Source organism: Culex quinquefasciatus, chromosome 1, assembly GCF_015732765.1.
Source record: "Culex quinquefasciatus strain JHB chromosome 1, VPISU_Cqui_1.0_pri_paternal, whole genome shotgun sequence".
Lineage (NCBI taxonomy): Eukaryota > Metazoa > Arthropoda > Insecta > Diptera > Culicidae > Culex > Culex quinquefasciatus.
In genome coordinates, this window is record NC_051861.1 from 11624267 (window position 1) to 11642778 (window position 18512).

Genomic DNA, 18512 nt, shown 5'->3' on the forward strand with positions numbered 1-18512 from the left:
TTTTATTGACAGGACGTGATCCGCCACGGCTTCCAGCTTGCGGTACCCTCACGTGACGGACGGATTCTGCGAACATTCCAGCGCGCTAAAATTGGGGGTGGTGGTGATTGATGATTTTCCACGTGTGCCTCTCTTTTGTGTGCGGATCTTGTTTCAATTGATTGAAATTACGGGAATTGATTTTAATAGCATTTCATTTGAGGGGTTTACTCGCGTTTGGGCAGTGTACATTTTTGAGAACATTGAATAAAAAACGTCGAAAAAAAAACAGGATTTGATATCCCTGGTCGCTGTCGTGCTAACTTGCGTACGTGTATTTTGGACCAAATTGAGTGAAGAACGCCCTTTTGTGCAGCTCACAATGCCTCACCTTTTGACCTTCACAGATCCCCAAAATTCGCTTTCAATCCTGAGATATTCAATAAAAACCGAAAAAACTCCGTGCACTTTTGTCACTGTTCATATGAAAAAAGTTTCAATCTTGTCAAGCTATCGTGACACAGCCTGAAAATTAATGTAGGTGCGACAATTGGCCAAAGGGATTTCAGGTCAGAGCGCGTTTGACACAGGTACGAGTTCGACTACCGTAAACATTCGTAATTATAACTCTGGACTCCAGCAACCAAATTCAACCAAACTTCAGGACGATTTGATCACAAAACCACACAAAACGTGTTTGTTATTGTTTGCATTGCGTGCTCTCGTTTTTGTTTGTTCAAGGTCAAACATTAAAACACGTTTTTCTCGGAACGTCAAAAAGCGACGTACGACAAGTTAGCACGACGGCGTCGATTTTATCTCTTTTGAACCAATGTTACCCCCAAATAATATTTGTGATTATTTCTTCAAAAACTAATAAAATTTTTAAAATGTGTTAATCAATATAGTATGTGATATAGTTTCACATTTTTCATATGACTTGCCATACTAAAGCTCTTGAACGATGGCATATGATTAAATCATGACACCAGCCGGATATTTTTCTTTTTCATATCAAAACATTTATGGAGAAAAGTGTCCTGTCCCCTCTCCCCGTCGTTGATGTTGCTGCCATAGAAGTGGCCGCTTGGCTTGCGCTTAAAATGGAATTTATTCTAATCTCGGGACTTTATTGAATTAGAAGCTGCCAGCCGGAGGAGTCTTTCTCTTGCTCTGGACCGGGTGTCCCTTACGGGGGTCTCTACACTATATCATTTCCCGGAACCGCCTGGAGGATCCTCGGGGCCTGCGTGTGTGTGTTTTCTGCATGCTTCTAGAGATGAAATATACATGTATATTATTCAATCTGCAACTTTTCTTTCCGGCATGGCAGTTGAGTCCCAGTGTCCGGACGCTTCTTTGCTGGCCAATTGCTCGATGGGGACGAGTGTTTTCACAAGTGGAGTATAAATTTCGCCTCAACAATTTAATTTGCAGCCAGCTGCCACGCCACGCCGATTAGCATATACGTTTCAAGTCGTCTGCTCGACCGGAGTCTAATGCTGCCCCCCATCGGAATCAGATCAAAGGACGGCGGTGGCACGACTGTGCTGCGAGTGAATTATGGCTGGATTTAAATTTGATTCGTCTTCGTCGAAGAGTTTTAGTATTCATTTTTGTAACAATCTCTGGAAAACTCAAGGATCTTTCTGTTCTGAACGAGCTCTTGATGTTGGCAGCTCCGGAAATAGTGTCCCCAACTTTGATCTTCCGGTATAAATAGTTTGCAGTAGACAATGAAGCGCATTTTCAGTTTGAATTTTTTTTCAGGATGGTTTCAACAATCGAAATCCATAATTGAACATTTTCTTTGTTTTTTTTTGTCGAGAAAATATTAATTGTTCTCTAATGTACTTGTGTTTTATTTATTTTTTCATTTTCAACTATCTGAAGATAAAATTAAAAGAAAAAAATCGAGTTGTGTTTATTAACTTTTATGACTCTTATTAAACCATTCTGTACTCTGCTTTGAAAGATTACGCAACAGATTATTCTCTAATAATAGGTTTGTTTCGCTGTTGCACAATATCACAGGAAGATTTGTAGATTAAACACCATGAAGTTTCATTTTGTTGAAACTATGACAGTTCCACGTGTTATATACTCGAGGTTCTATCTTATTGTTGTTCATAGTCTGGTAATAGTTTTGTGCAAATAGAAGTAAAATGAAAATCTTGTGTGCATTCTGTTTGCTGGCACTGTCAACAGTCGTGGCTATGACGGTGTGATCCAATCGCTACACCACGTTTTCTCCAAACCATTCACGAATTAAACTCTTCTTAAAAAGGTAACACAGAACGAAGTAAGCTGCCGTGACCAGGAAGGGGCCTCGGATGTGGACGTCGAGATGTTCCAAGCGTTGCAGACGCCGGAAACTAAAACCACAAAGTGTTACTACAGCTGCATAATGCAGTACCTGGGGTTCCACGATGGACAACGGTTCGATAAGGAGGGCTTTCTAGTCACCATGCTGGCAGCTGCCAAAACGGAACAGGTTCGTCAAAACATGAGGCGTTTGGCGGAACAATGTGACGGTACGGATAATCACGACCCGTGTGAGCTGGCTGCCGATATTGTGGAGTGTATTAAACGATAAACAATTGGACAGGCCCGTAGTAGGGTGATCCAAGTCTGGACTTTCTCGGGGCTACCCCCTGAAATCAAAAATTGATCCATCACTAGGCTAAACTTCAAATTTTAGCTCGTTCTGACCACGGGAACCCCTCCCTCTAATCGCTTGAAGCTTGTGTTGGAAAAATCGTCAAAACCTATGGAGAAAAGCAACTGTTTCAGTTTTTTACCTGCGGAGGAATTAAGTCTATTAATGGGTCAATCTTTGATTTCAGGGGGTAGCCCCGAGAACGCCCGGATTTGGACCAACCTAGTCCGTAGCCAGGATTTTTGTTTGGAGGGGGCTTAAGTGCAAAAATTAAAATATATGGATATGGAAATCAGCAATTCAGAAATAGAATTCGTTTAAATTCACTTGATTAACGGTATAATTATTGAGAAGAATTTTACAACTGTAAAGTAATGTTTGCAAAAAAGTTTTAAAGATTTTGAACTTATGTTTTAGGAAATTAAATTGAAGAAACTGTTTCTTGCAAAACTCCCCTTTTTCATATAGCAAGTTTAGATTGTAAAGGAGTAGAGAAGAAAGTGATTTTTTAAGATTTCTTTAAATGTTTAAATGTAATCGAATTTTATGAAAAACTAACTTAATCAACCTTTGTGGTTGATGCCTTCCACATTTTTTTACCATCAATGGGTTAATATGAGTGGTTTGGACACATGTTTCAGCTATTTTTTTTTCGATCTATAAATATCACTTAAGTGGTCGTAACTCGAATCAGGGTTGCAAGATCTTCAATGTTGTGGACTCGTTGGAAAGGGCTCTCGATTACCTATAGGTATAGGCATACACACCAATTTCTCATTACTGAATTCAGTTAAATTTACTGAAATCTGCACTACTGAAATTTTCAGTAAATGAAAACTTGCTGAAATTTCAGCAAACTTTGACAGCTCCATACAAATTGTAACTGATGTTCAGCGAAAAACTAACTGAAAATTTCAGTAGTGCAGTTTCCTGTAAATGTTAACTGAAAATGAACATCAGAATTTGCTGTGTAACCAACGATGGGTCATATGATGGATCTGAACATGGTTTTCATACATTTAAGTGAGATCCGGCCTCAAAAAAGTACCTAAATATCACTTAATTGGTCATAACTCGAGACAGGGTTGCCAGATCTTCAATGTTGTGGACTCGTTGGAAAGGTCTTTAGATTACCTAACCAACGATGGGTCAGATGATGGATCCGGACATCGTTTACATGCATATAAATGAGATCCGGATATGTGTGAAAACACATTTGTATACATAACTTTTGAACTAATTATTGAAACTTCAAGCAATTCAATAGCAATGTATGGGACCCTAAACCAAGTCGAATGCAACCGGGAATTTTGGGCACATACATACATACTCACACACACACACACATACACACACACAGACATTTGTTCAGTTTTCGATTCTGAGTCGATAAGTATACATGGAGGTGTGTCTCTGAGCTCTCAATAAAAAGTTCATTTTTAGAGCAGGATTATAGTCTTAGGTCTTATTAGTCTTAGGAAGGCAAAACTGTATGCTAGCAAAATAAAAAAAAAAAGAATATAACCTAAATCAAATTTAATAAACAAAAAAATGCCCAATGAAGAAGTGAATTTATCTCATTTTGTAGAATGTAATTTTGTTTTCAACATATCTTGATGGAAAATCTCATGAACAAACTGATAAATTTCTTCTATCTCATTTTAAACCGTCTAGATTTTCACTCTAAGTTGTGTTTTTATTTTGATGGCAAATTACTTCTATAGGTTTACAAATAAAAACAATGAACCTTAAAAAATTGTAGCACGATTTTAAACTCAAATGACAGAGTCCGGCAACCAATTTTACATGAAAAAAAAATCAGTTTCTTTCCATTTTATGCAAGCAGTTTTTGTACTTTTTTACAGTGCGCAGTTGATTTGTTTCGGTTCCGTCATGAACAGCTGTTCTTTTGTTCTGGCTTTGTTTTGGTTCCGTGAATGACAGCTCCATTTTGTTCTGTAGCCTGTAGTGAGATATAGATGTTGCCCCCTGGTATGAAGTAGTTGAACGAGATTTTAAATAATTTAAAACTATTGGTTAACGAGATTTAAACCAACAACCTCAGATTCCTCACAGGCATGCAGAACACAAGAACAATCAAGTCGTAATCATTCATTTGGGTTAAGCATGATGCCTTACGTTCGCCAAAAACGATCCCTTGAATGTCAACAACATAAGATCCTGTACCACCAAAACACTCTAATATTCATAGAGTGATGCCATTGAAAATCTCGACCCTCGACTCACCAGCAAGCATTTTTCCTGCTCTCCTTCAAAAAGAAAAGAAAGAAAAAGTTTCAAGAAGGCAAAAAAGCGCCCGGCGACGAACCCTAAAATACCAGCAATTTAGTCGGAATTTCACGTTATGAATATATTTAGAAAAGAGAAATTGATGAGGTAATTTATAAAATGGAATTCGTCTCCGTAGCTCGGAAAAGCCACCAGCTCGAGAGAGAGAGAGAGAGGAGAGAATTTTCCGTTTAGCTTTTCAGTCATCCGTTTTTTCACGATGGGCCCTAACGAAGAGGCACGTTTTTCATTCGTCCGGGGACCGAAACTGGAGAAAGGGAATTCTTGCGGTGTTCTGCATTTGCTGCCTTTTTATAGCAAATTTATGGGAAAATGTGCAGTTGATCTGAATTCGCGATTTTGTACCCCAAAACGTGTGTCGTGTTTTTGGCCTTCTTTTTTCGGGGAAATGTTTCGATCGAAGTTTTTCAACCTGACCTGATCCCCTCGTTATCTTGCGACGACAGGCCGGTGGGTAACTCTCACTAAGCTCTCAAGTTATGAGCAGACAACTACATTAGCGCTAGTCAAAAGTCGCCTCTTATCCCAAATGTGCACGACTCAATACCAAATCGCCAATTTTCCCAAAGTACCTGCTCTATGTAACACCTTCTTTATCGGCGGAAGAAGTGCTCCCATCATCTCCGTTTTGTTTACAACTCAGCCAAAGTCCCATTAGCGAGTCCCATCCCAGAGTCTGCAAAATCAAACAACCAGACCATCCAGAAAAAGGACGACATCCTTGGGGACATCGCCCCACCCCTCCCCGAACAAGGAATAAGTGACGAGAGTGTTAAGAGGATTACACGCCAAAAGGAGCCGTTATTATTGTCGACTTATTGAAGTTACGCACGAGCACCACTTGAACGGCTCATTTCTAATCTCGAGCTGGATGGCGTAGAGAAGAGGCCACTTGGCCGGCTCTGGGAATCTACAGCCCTAGCAGCATCCCGAGGCAGTTGTTTGCTGGCTTCACGGAAAAATCAAACTCTAACTAGAACTTAAAACTAAGAGGAAAATTTACAGTGGAGAAGACCCGTGATTTAATGGCTGTCGGACCGACATTCATTAAAAATGGGTCGTTGTCGAGCTGACAGATACACGAATGATTTTTTTCCGTTACTGAATGGTCTTTCTCGGCACACTCCAAGATACTAGGCATACGAGTATAAGTACACAAGTGATGATTGTTTGTGGAAGTGGTGTAATCCCGGCAAATGGAGATCGAAGTATGGTTGGCCACAAGGGAATGGAACGGAAGGTGTTGTTTTCTACGTCGTCGGTTCGTAGCGGCGCTGCTCATATTTGGTGTGAACAGACATTGAGAAAGTGACGGCTCAACAAGTTTTCTGAACTCGTTCCAGTGGCTTAGTCTTCATAGCATTTGGAGATGTCGATCTAATGCTTCTGCAATATTTTTTTTGATATATTATTATTTATTTATTTTAGATCATAACACTGACTTTATGCAATTTTACATTCTTGTTGGCATCAAGCAATTCAAATTTTCCTTACATTGCTTCCAAGTCAACGAGGTGAAAACCCACCCCCTCGAGAACCACATCAATCTTTATAAATAAAGTAGTACTACTTGTCGCTGTCAGATCGGGTTTGTTCCAGGAGAGGGCAACTCCCCGAGTGTAAATGCTTCTGATACACAAGCTGTCACTTTGACATATTCTCATCTTCCGGGGACTCCTCCAAAAAAGTAGGGGAGATCTTCAAACGTAACTGGCTGTTAGCGTGTCTTCAATCACACTTTGTTTGGGGAGGGGCTATCCTTCGCCGAAGAAGAAAAAAACCCAAATCAATATTAATACTGGTTGATTGATGGTCGATCCTGGAGCATGTTTTCAAGGAAATTTAGCACATGTCAACGAAAGGGCCCGTTGCGATGTCGTCTTCTTCTACTGTCAGGAAGCCATTCGATGAAATATTGGTGGGAACCGTCTCCCTCCCAGGACATATTTGAGGTTGGGCAGAAAGCGTGATGAAGCAAAAGAATCGGCAATGACAGCAGGAAGTCACACGTTCATCTCAACGGCCACGGAAATCATTTTCGACTAATGAAGCAATATCTCGGGTGTGACGGAGGCAATATCTCAGACTGGTAATGGGATAATAATGCGAGTGATGCTGGTGTGGCTTATCTTAATTAGTGTACTTGAGCTTAATTACAGCGCATCGTGATCTGGGATTAGTGGGACTTAATCTGAAAATGATGGAACATTTGAAACTCATTATTGTATCGAATCTGAATTGATCCTTCAAATAACCAGCTTTCAAAACAGTTAATTAAACTCCCGCACAATTGCAATCAGTCAGTGGTTTCATTTTTACAGGTGATTCTCATTTTCACCACCCCGGTTGCAATGACCCAGTAATTAGTCGTGTATTTGTTGTTGAATCGATTCCAATCAACCACCAGCATTAGGCAACAGTGACATTATAATGGAAGGGCCTACCAAACGAGCTGGTCTCTAAAAGATCCTAAAGTGAATTCTGGAATGTTCCCAAGAGTCTCCAGATTCAATGAGATCTTCGGAGAAAATCCCATACAATTAGGCCATTTCTAGTGCTAATGGAATCAATTTACTAGTTTTAATTACTCCCATCGGTGCAGTTTCGATTGGTGGAACAAACATTCAGTGAACTCGGTGCACGACACGATGCGAAACAACCTTCTATTCCAGCACATCTGGATATGGTCAGCCCATACATTGTTCACAAACGCCTTCTTCCAGAGATATGTGATTATGTTAGAAATGGCTACGGAATTGATTTGCTAATTAAAACCGAGGAATTAAACTCTCAAATATAATCTCAATTCTTTGACCTACATATTGTACATTTCACATCTTCTTATTACTCGATTCTCGCTACTGGCTTTACTCTTCTCACTTTTTGCTACTTGCTTCTCATTACTCACTTCTCACAACTTAAGCATTGCTTCTAACTTCTCGCTTTTCGCAACTCGTTTTTGCAACCAGCTGTTTGCTTTTCCCGTCTCGCTTCTCGCTTCTCGCTACTCGCTTCTCGTTACTCGCTCTTCGCTACTCGCTTCTCGCTACTCGCTTCTCGCTACTCGCTTCTCGCTTCTCGCTACTCGCTTCTCGCTACTCGCTTCTCGCTACTCGACACTCGCTACTCGCTACTCGCTTCTCGATACTCGCTTCTCGCTACTCGCTACTCGCTGCTCGCTACTCGCTGCTCGCTACTCGCTGCTCGCTACTCGCTGCTCGCTACTCGCTTCTCGCTACTCGCTTCTCGCTTCTCACTACTCCCTACTCGCATCTCGCTACTAATTTCTCGCTACTCGCTTCTCGCTCCACGCTACTCGCTTTTCGCTACTCGCTTCTCGCTTCTCACTACTCCCTACTCGCATCTCGCTACTAATTTCTCGCTACCCGCTTCTCGCTCCACGCTACTCGCTTTTCGCTACTCACTTGTTAGCTTCTCGCTACTCTCTTCTCGCTACACGGAGAAAAAAATGTTCCCAAAATCGTGAACATCCGTTCATGAAATTAGGAACCACGAACAAAGTGTTCAAATTCCACGGTACGTTTTTGAAAATCGTACCATGGGTACCATTTGAACACTTTGTTCGTGGTTCCCAATTTCATAAACGGGTGTTCACGATTTTGGGAGCTCTTTTTTCTCCGTGTACTCTCTTCTCGTTACTCCATACTCGCTTCTCGCTACTCACTTCTCGCTCCACGCAACTCGCTACTAATTTCTCGCTACTCGCTTCTAACTCTACGCTACTCGCTTCTCGCTACTCACTTGTCACTAGCTTCTCGCTCCACACTGCTCGCTTCTCGCTACTCTCTACTCGCTTATCGTCCCTCCTTCTCACTTCTCATCACGAGCTTTTCTCATCAGCAATTTTTTGCAGAACACTATCATTCTTCAATATTTACCAATGTTAAGGCTCGCTCAATTTCCTTGCACTTTTCAGAAAACCATTCGCCAAAAGTTGACTCACCAAAACTTTGTCGTCACTTGGGACGCCACGGAAGGGGACTATTTTCACGCGAGTTTTGACAAAGTGAGGGAGTGTGATGGTTTTACAGTTTCATCAAGAAGAAAGCTTTTTTACGGTCCATTTGGTGGAGGAGAGAAAAGACGAGAGGAGGGTAATGCCTGCGTGGCTATTTGGGAGGCTTTCGGACGAATTTCTCATCAGTTGGGGATTTCTCTTTATTTGGAGTACTAATTACTTGCGCTAAATTGGGTCTGTCGAGCGTCGCTGAAACTGTTTACGGGAGGTTTCCTTATTCAAGCTTTCTTAGTGCGCAAATAACGATTAGTAATTAAACATTTGAAGAGCTCCGGACTCTGCAAGGTCCCTCTAACTATGACGGACACTAATGATCCCACAAATTTCGGGAAACCGCTTCTCCCAAGAACCGCAACAATACCGTCAAAGCTGTCAATTAGACCATCGACGATAGTGACGAATTTTCCGTACAATTGCTCCATAATGAACCTGTCGAGAGCAAAACAAAGTTGGGAGTTCAACCGAAAGCTTCCCGTAAACACAGTGGGTGGTCTTCCCGCAACGTGGTCTGGATTGGAATAATCTCGATTCGAATCGTTCCTGGCGAAGACACGTGCAACTTTAATGATTCTCGTTGAGGATTTGGGTGGTCCCAGCAGGGCAGCAGGCAGCTGGTATTGTTGGTTATACTCTTCAACCTGCGGTGCGGTGCGGTGGTCACAGTGGTCGAGCAGCAAACTTTCGCAATTATATCGGTAAGAGTCCTTGGAAGTCGATGGAGTTGGGCTGGGATCGAACAACCACTTATTGGGAAAGTGGATTTAAAGTGATTTTCTTTTAGGTATCACCCATAACCAGACGTAGTCGCTACTCTATTCCAACTCATCTTGGCTAAATGTAATTTACCACGAAATTCCCGACTCCGTCTTCACAGCTCTGATTGTAAGTTGATATAGAATAAAGAATTGGCTATACTAAACTTTAAAATGAAGGTGCTAAACAGCTTGTCAACCTTGTTTAAATATTTACGCTGGGTTTCGGCCCAGATTGACACAACTCTCCCGGCTCATCCCCGCTTGGATTGCACATCTCAATTCCGGTCACGTTTCTTCTAATGACTCGGCAGTTAGATGTCGCTTCTCCGCACACCTTATCCCTGAAGAGGAAGTGCCTCTTTTGCAAGGCCCGCGCCCGAGTTGAGTCGGGGGTGTTGGTTTAGGTAAAACCCAGGGCCTAAACTTAAGACTCGCAAAACACTCTCAACGGTGCGCTGCTGCTGGGGGCGTGAACAAGTTTATTTTCTTGCAAATTTTAAGCCCAAAATTAACATCGTTAACACGTCACCACGGATCACGGCAGCGACAGGGAAAGAGAGTTCATACGTTTTAGCGCCCGGAACAGCGCACACACCTTTTGGAGGCCAGCTTGAAGGGGGGGGGGGGGTCGCAAAATCAGCTCGTAAAGATGAAAAAGCTTTTATTTTTACGACCCCCATTCAGCAACCCCCCGGCGCGATGATACGAGAGAGCCACGTGGCACAACCCCGGGAGCAGCGCACGTGGCATGCTGTATGCATTTGTGGTAAATAGCTTGAAGGTGGAGAGGTGTGAAAACCGCCACCCACCGAACTCCACCCGCCTCGTGAGGGGGAATCAACACTGTCATTAATCATCAAATGAGCTCCGAGCGTGCGACGACGACGACGACGACGACGACAACTATCAAATGAATAATGTCTTTATTACGGGGAGGGAAAGCTGGTTGCGACTGAACTCAGTGGGAAAATTGCCGCAGTGCATTTCGAGTGGCTCTGTGGGCGAGGAAAGCTGGTGGAAATTGGGACAAATGAGGCGGTATAATAATTGGTGGCGTGGTTCAAGGAGAAACAGAACTTTCTGATCCACAATATTTGATATAAAAATAACAATTTATTTAAGAGCCAGTCTTCACAAAAACTACGTTAAATACCCTTAAGTACTGGTGTACTGATCACCCAAACCACAATTTCCAGTCCCACAGTTTCACAGCTTCGACTTGGTGTTCTTGGCCAGTTCACGTAGCTCGCGCCTCAGAATCTTCCCACTGGCCGTCTTTGGAATCTCGTCGATAAACCTCACTCCGCCGTGCAGCTGCTTCTGCGGCGACACCTGACTGGCCACGAACTTGACGATCTCCTCCGCACTGACCTGCTCATCGTCTTCCCTGACGACGTACGCCGTGGCCAGTTCACCAACCCGTTCGTCCGGAATTCCAATCACGGCAGCGTCTTTTACTTTGGGATTTTTCAGGAGGATCGCTTCCAGTTCCGCCGGAGGCACCTGGAAGCCTTTGTACTTGATGAGCTCCTTGATGCGATCGACGATGAAAAAGTCCTCGTCCTCGTCATAGTATCCAACGTCTCCGGTGTGGAGCCACCCGTCGGCGTCGATGGCCGATTCCATCCCGACGTAGCCCTTCATGATCAGCGATCCCTTGAAGCAGAGCTCACCACGCTGGTTTGGGCCGAGGATCTTGCCCGTTTCGGGCTCGATCACCTTCACCCACTGACCCATGCGGACCTTGCCGACGCAGCCGGCCTTGTTCTCGAACCCGGTTTGCATTAGCACGCCCAGCGTAGTTTCACTTAGACCGTAGCCCTGGCGGATGAAGGCAATTCCAAGCCGATCGCGAACCTTGTCCTCGATCTCCTTGCTGAGCGGAGCGGCTCCACAGATTAGGGTCATCAGCGAGGACAGGTCGTAGTTGTCAACGATGGGATGTTTGGCAAGGAACACCATCAACGGTGGAACTACGGTCATGAGGTTGACCTTGTACTTTTGGATACTCTCCAGGAAGAGTGTGGCGCTAAACTTTGGCATCAGTACGCAACGGCAGTTGTTGGTGATCATATTGATCAGTCCCACGCCGGCCACTGCGTGGAAAAGCGGAGTTGCTGCAAGGGCAACTAGCTGTTCCGGCAATTCGAGGATCTTGCTAGCTTCCATGGAGTGGGCTACCGTGGTCATGAGGTTGATGTGGGTCAACTGAACTCCTTTTGGTAGCCCTGTGGTTCCAGAAGACAGCAAGATCAAGGCAACATGGGCATTGGGATCGACCGAGTCTGGCATATAAGTTTCGACGTTGACCGGTGATGACAGTAGCTTAGCGAACGAAACAACTTCGGCATAGCTGGCAGCCTTCGGATGCTCCCCGAACAGTACAATCTTCGCGGACAGTCCAAGCTTCCTTACCACGGCTACAATCTTTTCCAGTGCATTCGGCGATACAAAGATAACTTTCGGTAGCGACAGCTTGATGCCATGCTCGAGTTCACCTGCGGTGACAAACAAAAAAAAAATCAATCGATACGACTTATCGGGAGGCCCGTTATCGCTCTAAGTCCGGCAATTACCTTCCACATAGGCAGGGTTCAAAAGTGCGAGCGGTGATGCAGCAAATATCGAACCAAACATGGCGAGGCAGTACTCGAGACAATTATCGCTTACGATGGCGGTGTGATCTTGCTTGGTCAACCCAAGCATCGCCGTCATCCCAGCGGCCAGTTTTGCCGACTGCTCGAGGATCTGCCGGTAGGTCAGCTGCACCTCCGATACCGGGTCAACCTAGGGCAAACGAATCAAGTTGATCTCTATAATCCAACCCGAATTTCCAACCAACTCACCAGTCCAACGTTGTCCGGCTGCTTCCGCAGCTCCTTCACGATCATCTCGCCCAGCGATCGATCCTGGAGCAATTCCCGCGGGTCGGGACCACCGTACAGGATGAACCGCTCATCGTCACGCGTGCCGGTCGCCATAGCTGCTGACTGTTTTGGAGTTTGTACTTTGCGCTTGACTAAATCGCTCTTCCCACCCCCTGGTGAGTTGATTTAAGCTGGGCTACTTGACGGAATGAACTGTGAATCGCGACTGACCGACGAGACCTTTTTCAGCGAGCCGACAAAAACTTGGATTAGGTTCGCGCTCGTTCGTACACATCGACTGGCAAATTTGGTAAACAGAGGTGTAGACACGCACGCACGTGGCCCGGGCCCGAACCGGTTGATTGATAAGCACCGAGCGAGCGACTTGGTGTTGGTGCTAGGCGCTGTGATTAGCGAGCGGTACTTTTGTTGATGTGTGAATGAGGTAGTTAGTTAGTTCAGGTGTTGGTGTAGCATAAGTTGTCTGGTTTGCGAAATCTGATGTGGGGTAAAATAGCCTTGCGCAATCAACGATTGAATCTTCTCAACATGCAATTCTCAACAAGAAAACTGTTCTCACTGACGAAAATGAGACTTTCTCAAACTTTCAAAAGATCATTAATGGTTGAACGATATTATGGTCTCTGTTATTTGACGAGATTTGATTATCACATTGTTTTCGAACAAAACAATATGTAAAGAGTGATTGAAATTTTATCATTCGTTCAATTATTGCAATCCTGAAATTGATAGCTAGAACATTTATTATATCGGTAATCTTCACAGAAAAAAATGATGGTAATATTAATCAGGAAATGGTGACAGATTTTGTGGCTAAAAAAATGATGAATTTTACCCCAGAAAATGATGAATTTTCATCAGTTTTTGATTTTTTTACACATTTTTTATGGAATATTACCCAAAAAAAGAGGTAATATTCAACCTATTAAATTTTCAACATTCCAAAATTCAACTTTTTTTTCTGTGTTTACAAGAGAGATAAGAGCTAGGATAAGAGTCTTTGTCATTTTCTCTTTTTTTCTCAGTGAGTGCTCAGTGAAACTGGTTTGACGAAAATCGGGAATACTCAAAAGTAAATCTTTCCCAGTTCCTGAGGGGAACACCCTTGAAGAGTATCGGGGCCGGCATTTACAAAGCGGATTCAGTGGCAGTTTCATTCTCGACTTAATGTTAACATGTTAAGGTTAATGTTAACATTCCATAGGTCGCCTCCCTAAGGTGTCGTGATAAGGTCCAGTTTGTGACGATACACTGCCTTCCCTTTACTAAGCAATCGATTCCAGAAGGGAAAAGATCACCAGGTGTGTTGGTCCGAGCCGGGATTTGAACCCCGATCTACCGCTTACGAGGCGGAAGCGTTACCACTGGAATACGTGGCTCCACAGAAAAAAAAGTTGAATTTTGGAATGTTGAAAATTTGGCAGGTTGAATATTACCTCTTTATTTGTGTAATATTACATAAAAAATGTGTAAAAATGTGAACCTGATGAATATTCATCAAAAACTGATGAAAATTCATCATTTTCTGGGGTAAAATTAATCATATTTTTTGCCACAAAATCTGTCACCATTTCCGGATGAATATTACCATCATTTGTTTTCTGTGTCGGTCTCAGTGTAATAAAAAATGTCTTCGATAATTTTTCCGTTTTCATATTGAGTTTCAACAGTTTCAAGCAACTCACGATACCTTCAGAGGGGGTGACAATGAGTCAAAAAACGGTACACCTCTCGTAATTTCCTAATAACAAAAACAAATTAAATAACATCGAAAATCAATAACATCAAAATCATCAATCATAATTGGTCCTGCAACCCTTTCACGTTCGATCATTCCGAGTTGCTCTCAATTGATTTTCAATTTTTCATTGGAACGTTTCGGGATCGATCGCACCGTCCTATTCTAGTTCAGTTTTTCCCATCGAGCCCTCTCATGCAGTGTAATAAAAACCCATATTGGGGATGGTGATTTGTGGCGATTTGCGAAGTTGGAGAGGTTTTTTTTCCCTGCTGAATTCGACAAAAAATCGAATCCACCAACATCCAGTTAGAGAGGGTGGCAAAAAATCGGGTATTTTTTGCGAACAAAAAAACACGCAGCACTGTGTTGTACACACAGCCAAGATGAAAGAGCTAACAATCATCAATCATAATATTTATTGCTCGAGAGGTCAATAAAAAATAGGACATGTTTTCGAATGGTGGGCGGGAGTGGTCGGGTTTCGATTTTGGAGGGAGGTTGAACAAAAAATATGAGGGGTTTAAAGTGCACTTGAGAAAGAATAAATCGAAACTTCAAGCGTTATTGGGTTCTCTCGTTACTGCGTGGAAAACGGTTGTTTAAATTATTGAACGAGTTTGATGGAAAATGCCCCTTTTCGGGGCATGCAATAGAAATTTGGGTTTCAGTAATGAGCTTAATGGTTAATTGTTTGGCAGATGAATGCATTGATTATGTTATTTTAAGTATTCCTGTAAAATGGTTTTCACGCTAGTTTATTCATTTTGTTTAATTTATTAGCATTTAAGGACCACTTAAATCAAGAGTCGTTGGGGTTCGCCATGCGAGTTTAAACAACATTTATGTAAAAAAAATTTCTTTCTACAAATCGACGTTGTCGTACTATCTTGTCACACGTCGCTTTTTGACGTTTCGAAAAAATCGCGTTTTGAATAAACAAAAACTAAACTAGACCGACCATTATGTGCTTTGTTCCGAGGTTTGGTTGAATTTTGTCGCTGGAGTGTTTAGGTAGTCGGGCATGCGCGTGTGTCAAACGCGCTTTGGGTGATTTGTAACAGTCAAAAGTGAGGCATTGTGAGCTGCATAAAATGGCGTTCTCAACTCAATTTGTCTCAAAATCGACGTGCAACAAGACAACACGACAACGATGAAATGTGGGAGCAAAACATTACACAAAAAGTATACTCAACCAATCGAGTCGGTAAATATGAAAATTGACGACAAATATTCATAAAACTGGCTCAATTGAAAATAGGTAATATTCCGTTTCCGTTCCAAGCTCCTATGAAGCCGACGACCTAACGCATGAATAAAAAAATCGTACCGTAAGATCAGAAGGATTACACTGGGATGAATTGGCGCCACTTGCCTTAGAGGGGTGGAAGAAAAAAAAACATGAATACATTGAATAAACACAGCCCAGTCAAGCCAAGCCAGCGACAGCATCCGTCGGGAACGATTCAACCGTACAAAAGGGGTTTCACCTATATAGATCTTTATAACGTCATAAACTGCCTTCAATAAGTCAGTATTTTTTTGCAGCTCTCCGAAGGTCTCGCTCTCGACGAAAGGGATTGAAGTTGACTTGAAAACAAGCAAAAAATATATATGCGATGTCGTCTTGCTTACCGGTGTGTATCCCTACCAGGGAACGGATATTCTGTTCCGTGGATGGAACCGTTGGCAAGAGTAACATGAATGAATTTGATAATATGAAAATATAGAAGAAATAAAGTTACAATGTTTAGGTTTGAAAAAAGATTTAGGCCACATGAAGTTATCTCAAAATTTCATTCTCACAGATGAGAGTGAGACTTGTTGAGACACAAAGAAAAAATCTCTCCCTCACTCTCAAAAAATATCAGTGAGTAAACGAAATTTACAGGAATCTTAACAGTATTATAATTCATTTTTTAGCTATTTTAAAGGTATTCCCATTTCGAACAAATCAGCTGTTGAAAGGTAGTCCATATCTTTGCTCAGGATACCAACTGCACCAATGTAATTGTTAAAGCAACATAATTAAATTACCTAATTATCTAAGAATTCATTTTTTACAAACACTGCAATGCGTTCGTAATAAATCTCTTCCCAAAAATCTTGAAATTCAATCGAAGAGCATTCTTTTTATCGATATTTCACGTACGAGAGAAGGGAGATTCTTACATTGCAGCTAACAAAAAATTGAAAAGCGAAATGAAAATTGTTGAAAAAGTTAGTAACTCCACATGACGGTCCCGTACAATCGTATAAAGTATACTTTCATAACTTCTGTACTGTTGAGCAGGTCCCGAACTCCCCCTCCCTCCTCAACGGCACCGGCAGCATTCAGCCGGAAGTCGGAAAGTCGAGTACGCTGTATGCATGATTCGATTCTTTTTGGCGCGTGTATTTTCCGGTCTTTCGGACTTCCGTTGCGATGCGATGCTCCCTGCCCAAGCAACATTTCTGCCGCGTTTTGAACCGAAGAAGCAAGCAAAAACACAATCAATAATATTTTCCGCAGTTATTGAGTTTTGCAGCGTGCGCGCTGGACCACGTTAAGGGATCTTCTCTTGGGTGGACCCGGTGAAATGGGATAGAACTGAAGGGGACATAATCTTTGGGAAAAGTGAATAACAATTTTAATATTTGTCGATTTGGTGTGCCGGTGGAAAGATACTCACGACTGCAGTAAGGAAGCGAACTGAGTCTCAGTAAAAAATGGTGTAAATTTTTAAAGTATGACATTTGGTGCACCAAATGTCATATTACCTCTTTCATGATGTAATATTACTTGAATTTATGTTTAAAAAATGAAAATATATTAAAAAGAGATTAAATACGCAAAGGTGTGTTACTTTGAACATTTTCTAAGGTGAGAAAAGATTTACCCATTTCCTGTTGTAATCTTATCTCAGAAAATTATGTAAAATTACATATTTATCTTTCGTTTTATCTCTTATGATGTGTTTTTTTTACTATTGCAATTCCACCAAATTTACTACTTCCAGAGTGTTGCTGAGGGTATGTAGAATTTCCAAAAATATCTAATATCTAATTTGAATATGATAAAATATTATTGAAGACTGGCGACTATTGACAGAACTAGTGCATCCATCCCGGGAATTCCCGGGACAAAAATCCCGGGATTTTTCCGAAGCTGGGAATTCCCGAATGCCGGGTTTTTTTTATAATTTTTCCCGGGAATCCCCGAAATTGAAATAAAAAAACTAATTTTGGCCTGGAAATATTTTTTTTTGTAGAAATACATTAATAGTTGAATACATAATAATCGATGAGAATTTGAATATATTTTATTTATCTCGTTTTATTTTTTAAAGACTGGTTATTACATTTTTGAATATTAATAATTTTAAAAATTGGAAAATATATATTAAACTATTTGAACTTTAGTCCCAGTTTTCCCCAGCTGGCCAAAACAGAATAAAAAACAAAAATATATATTTTTAATTTCTTTTAAGGGGTTACAAACATGTAGAAAATACAACAAAAAAACTTATTAAAGAAAATTTATTAAATCCACTTGAAAGATGTTCATTCCTGAAAGTTTCATGAAGATTTTTCATTATTAATCTGAGTAAGAGACGATTTAAGCACAAAATTTTGCCATGCGCAAAGCAAACTGTCAAACTTTGTGAACATTTTTTTTTCAAGATAATATAGACCAAATTGCCTAAAATTGAGGAGAAGACTCACATGACCTCCCGTGTGCATGACGATGCCCGATTTTTGAATTTTGCATATTTGAAAAATGCAAGAATCAAAAGCTCTCTAGATTTTATGTGAAAAACAGAAAAATATTTTTATCTTATTTAAAAATAAACTTTATTGAATATCGGCCTTCGCCAGGCACACGGAACCAGTTTAACGAGTGTTTACCAAAATTATGAGCCGATTTGGTCCAAGCAGTGTTGAGATATCGTGGCACCCATTTTTTGAAACTGCCAACTACAAATTGTTATATCTCGGCAATGGTACAACCAAAAGTTTTCAAATGAAAATATATATTTTAATGGCTTGAAAATAGATTTAAAAAAGTTTAAATGTGTTCTCATACCATCCTCTGACATTTATGCCGATTTACCTTTATGTAACCCCTTAAGCTATTTAAAAGCTGTCGTCCATGTTTAGATTG

General features: G+C 41.5%; 2 protein-coding genes across 2 annotated transcripts; one reads left to right on the forward strand and one right to left on the reverse strand.

The window, feature by feature from the left end:
* Positions 1–2091: 2091 nt before the first annotated feature.
* On the forward strand, positions 2092–2693 carry LOC119765102. The gene is made up of 2 exons (XM_038248245.1): positions 2092–2201; positions 2267–2693. The coding sequence occupies exons 1-2, from the start codon at positions 2145–2147 to the stop codon at positions 2573–2575; spliced, it is 366 nt and encodes a 121-aa protein (XP_038104173.1). The 5' UTR covers positions 2092–2144; the 3' UTR covers positions 2576–2693.
* Positions 2694–10835: 8142 nt separating this feature from the next.
* Positions 10836–12909, reverse strand: LOC6043191 (luciferin 4-monooxygenase). Its single transcript, XM_001857207.2, has 3 exons — positions 12589–12909; positions 12319–12529; positions 10836–12240 (listed from the first exon to the last, which is right to left on the reverse strand). The coding sequence occupies exons 1-3, from the start codon at positions 12721–12723 to the stop codon at positions 10949–10951; spliced, it is 1638 nt and encodes a 545-aa protein (XP_001857251.2). The 5' UTR covers positions 12724–12909; the 3' UTR covers positions 10836–10948.
* Between the last annotated feature and the right edge of the window lie 5603 nt (positions 12910–18512).

Excerpts from the sequence above, each read along its gene's own strand:
- LOC119765102 (XM_038248245.1), top strand. The coding sequence starts at position 2,145 with ATGAAAATCTTGTGTGCATTCTGTTTGCTGGCACTGTCAACAGTCGTG. Across the intron at positions 2,202-2,266 it reads CAACAGTCGTGGCTATGACG|GTAACACAGAACGAAGTAAG; the intron begins GTGTGATCCAAT and ends CTTCTTAAAAAG.
- LOC6043191 (XM_001857207.2), bottom strand. The coding sequence starts at position 12,723 with ATGGCGACCGGCACGCGTGACGATGAGCGGTTCATCCTGTACGGTGGT. Across the intron at positions 12,530-12,588 it reads AGCCGGACAACGTTGGACTG|GTTGACCCGGTATCGGAGGT; the intron begins GTGAGTTGGTTG and ends CGTTTGCCCTAG. Across the intron at positions 12,241-12,318 it reads GAACCCTGCCTATGTGGAAG|GTGAACTCGAGCATGGCATC; the intron begins GTAATTGCCGGA and ends TTGTCACCGCAG.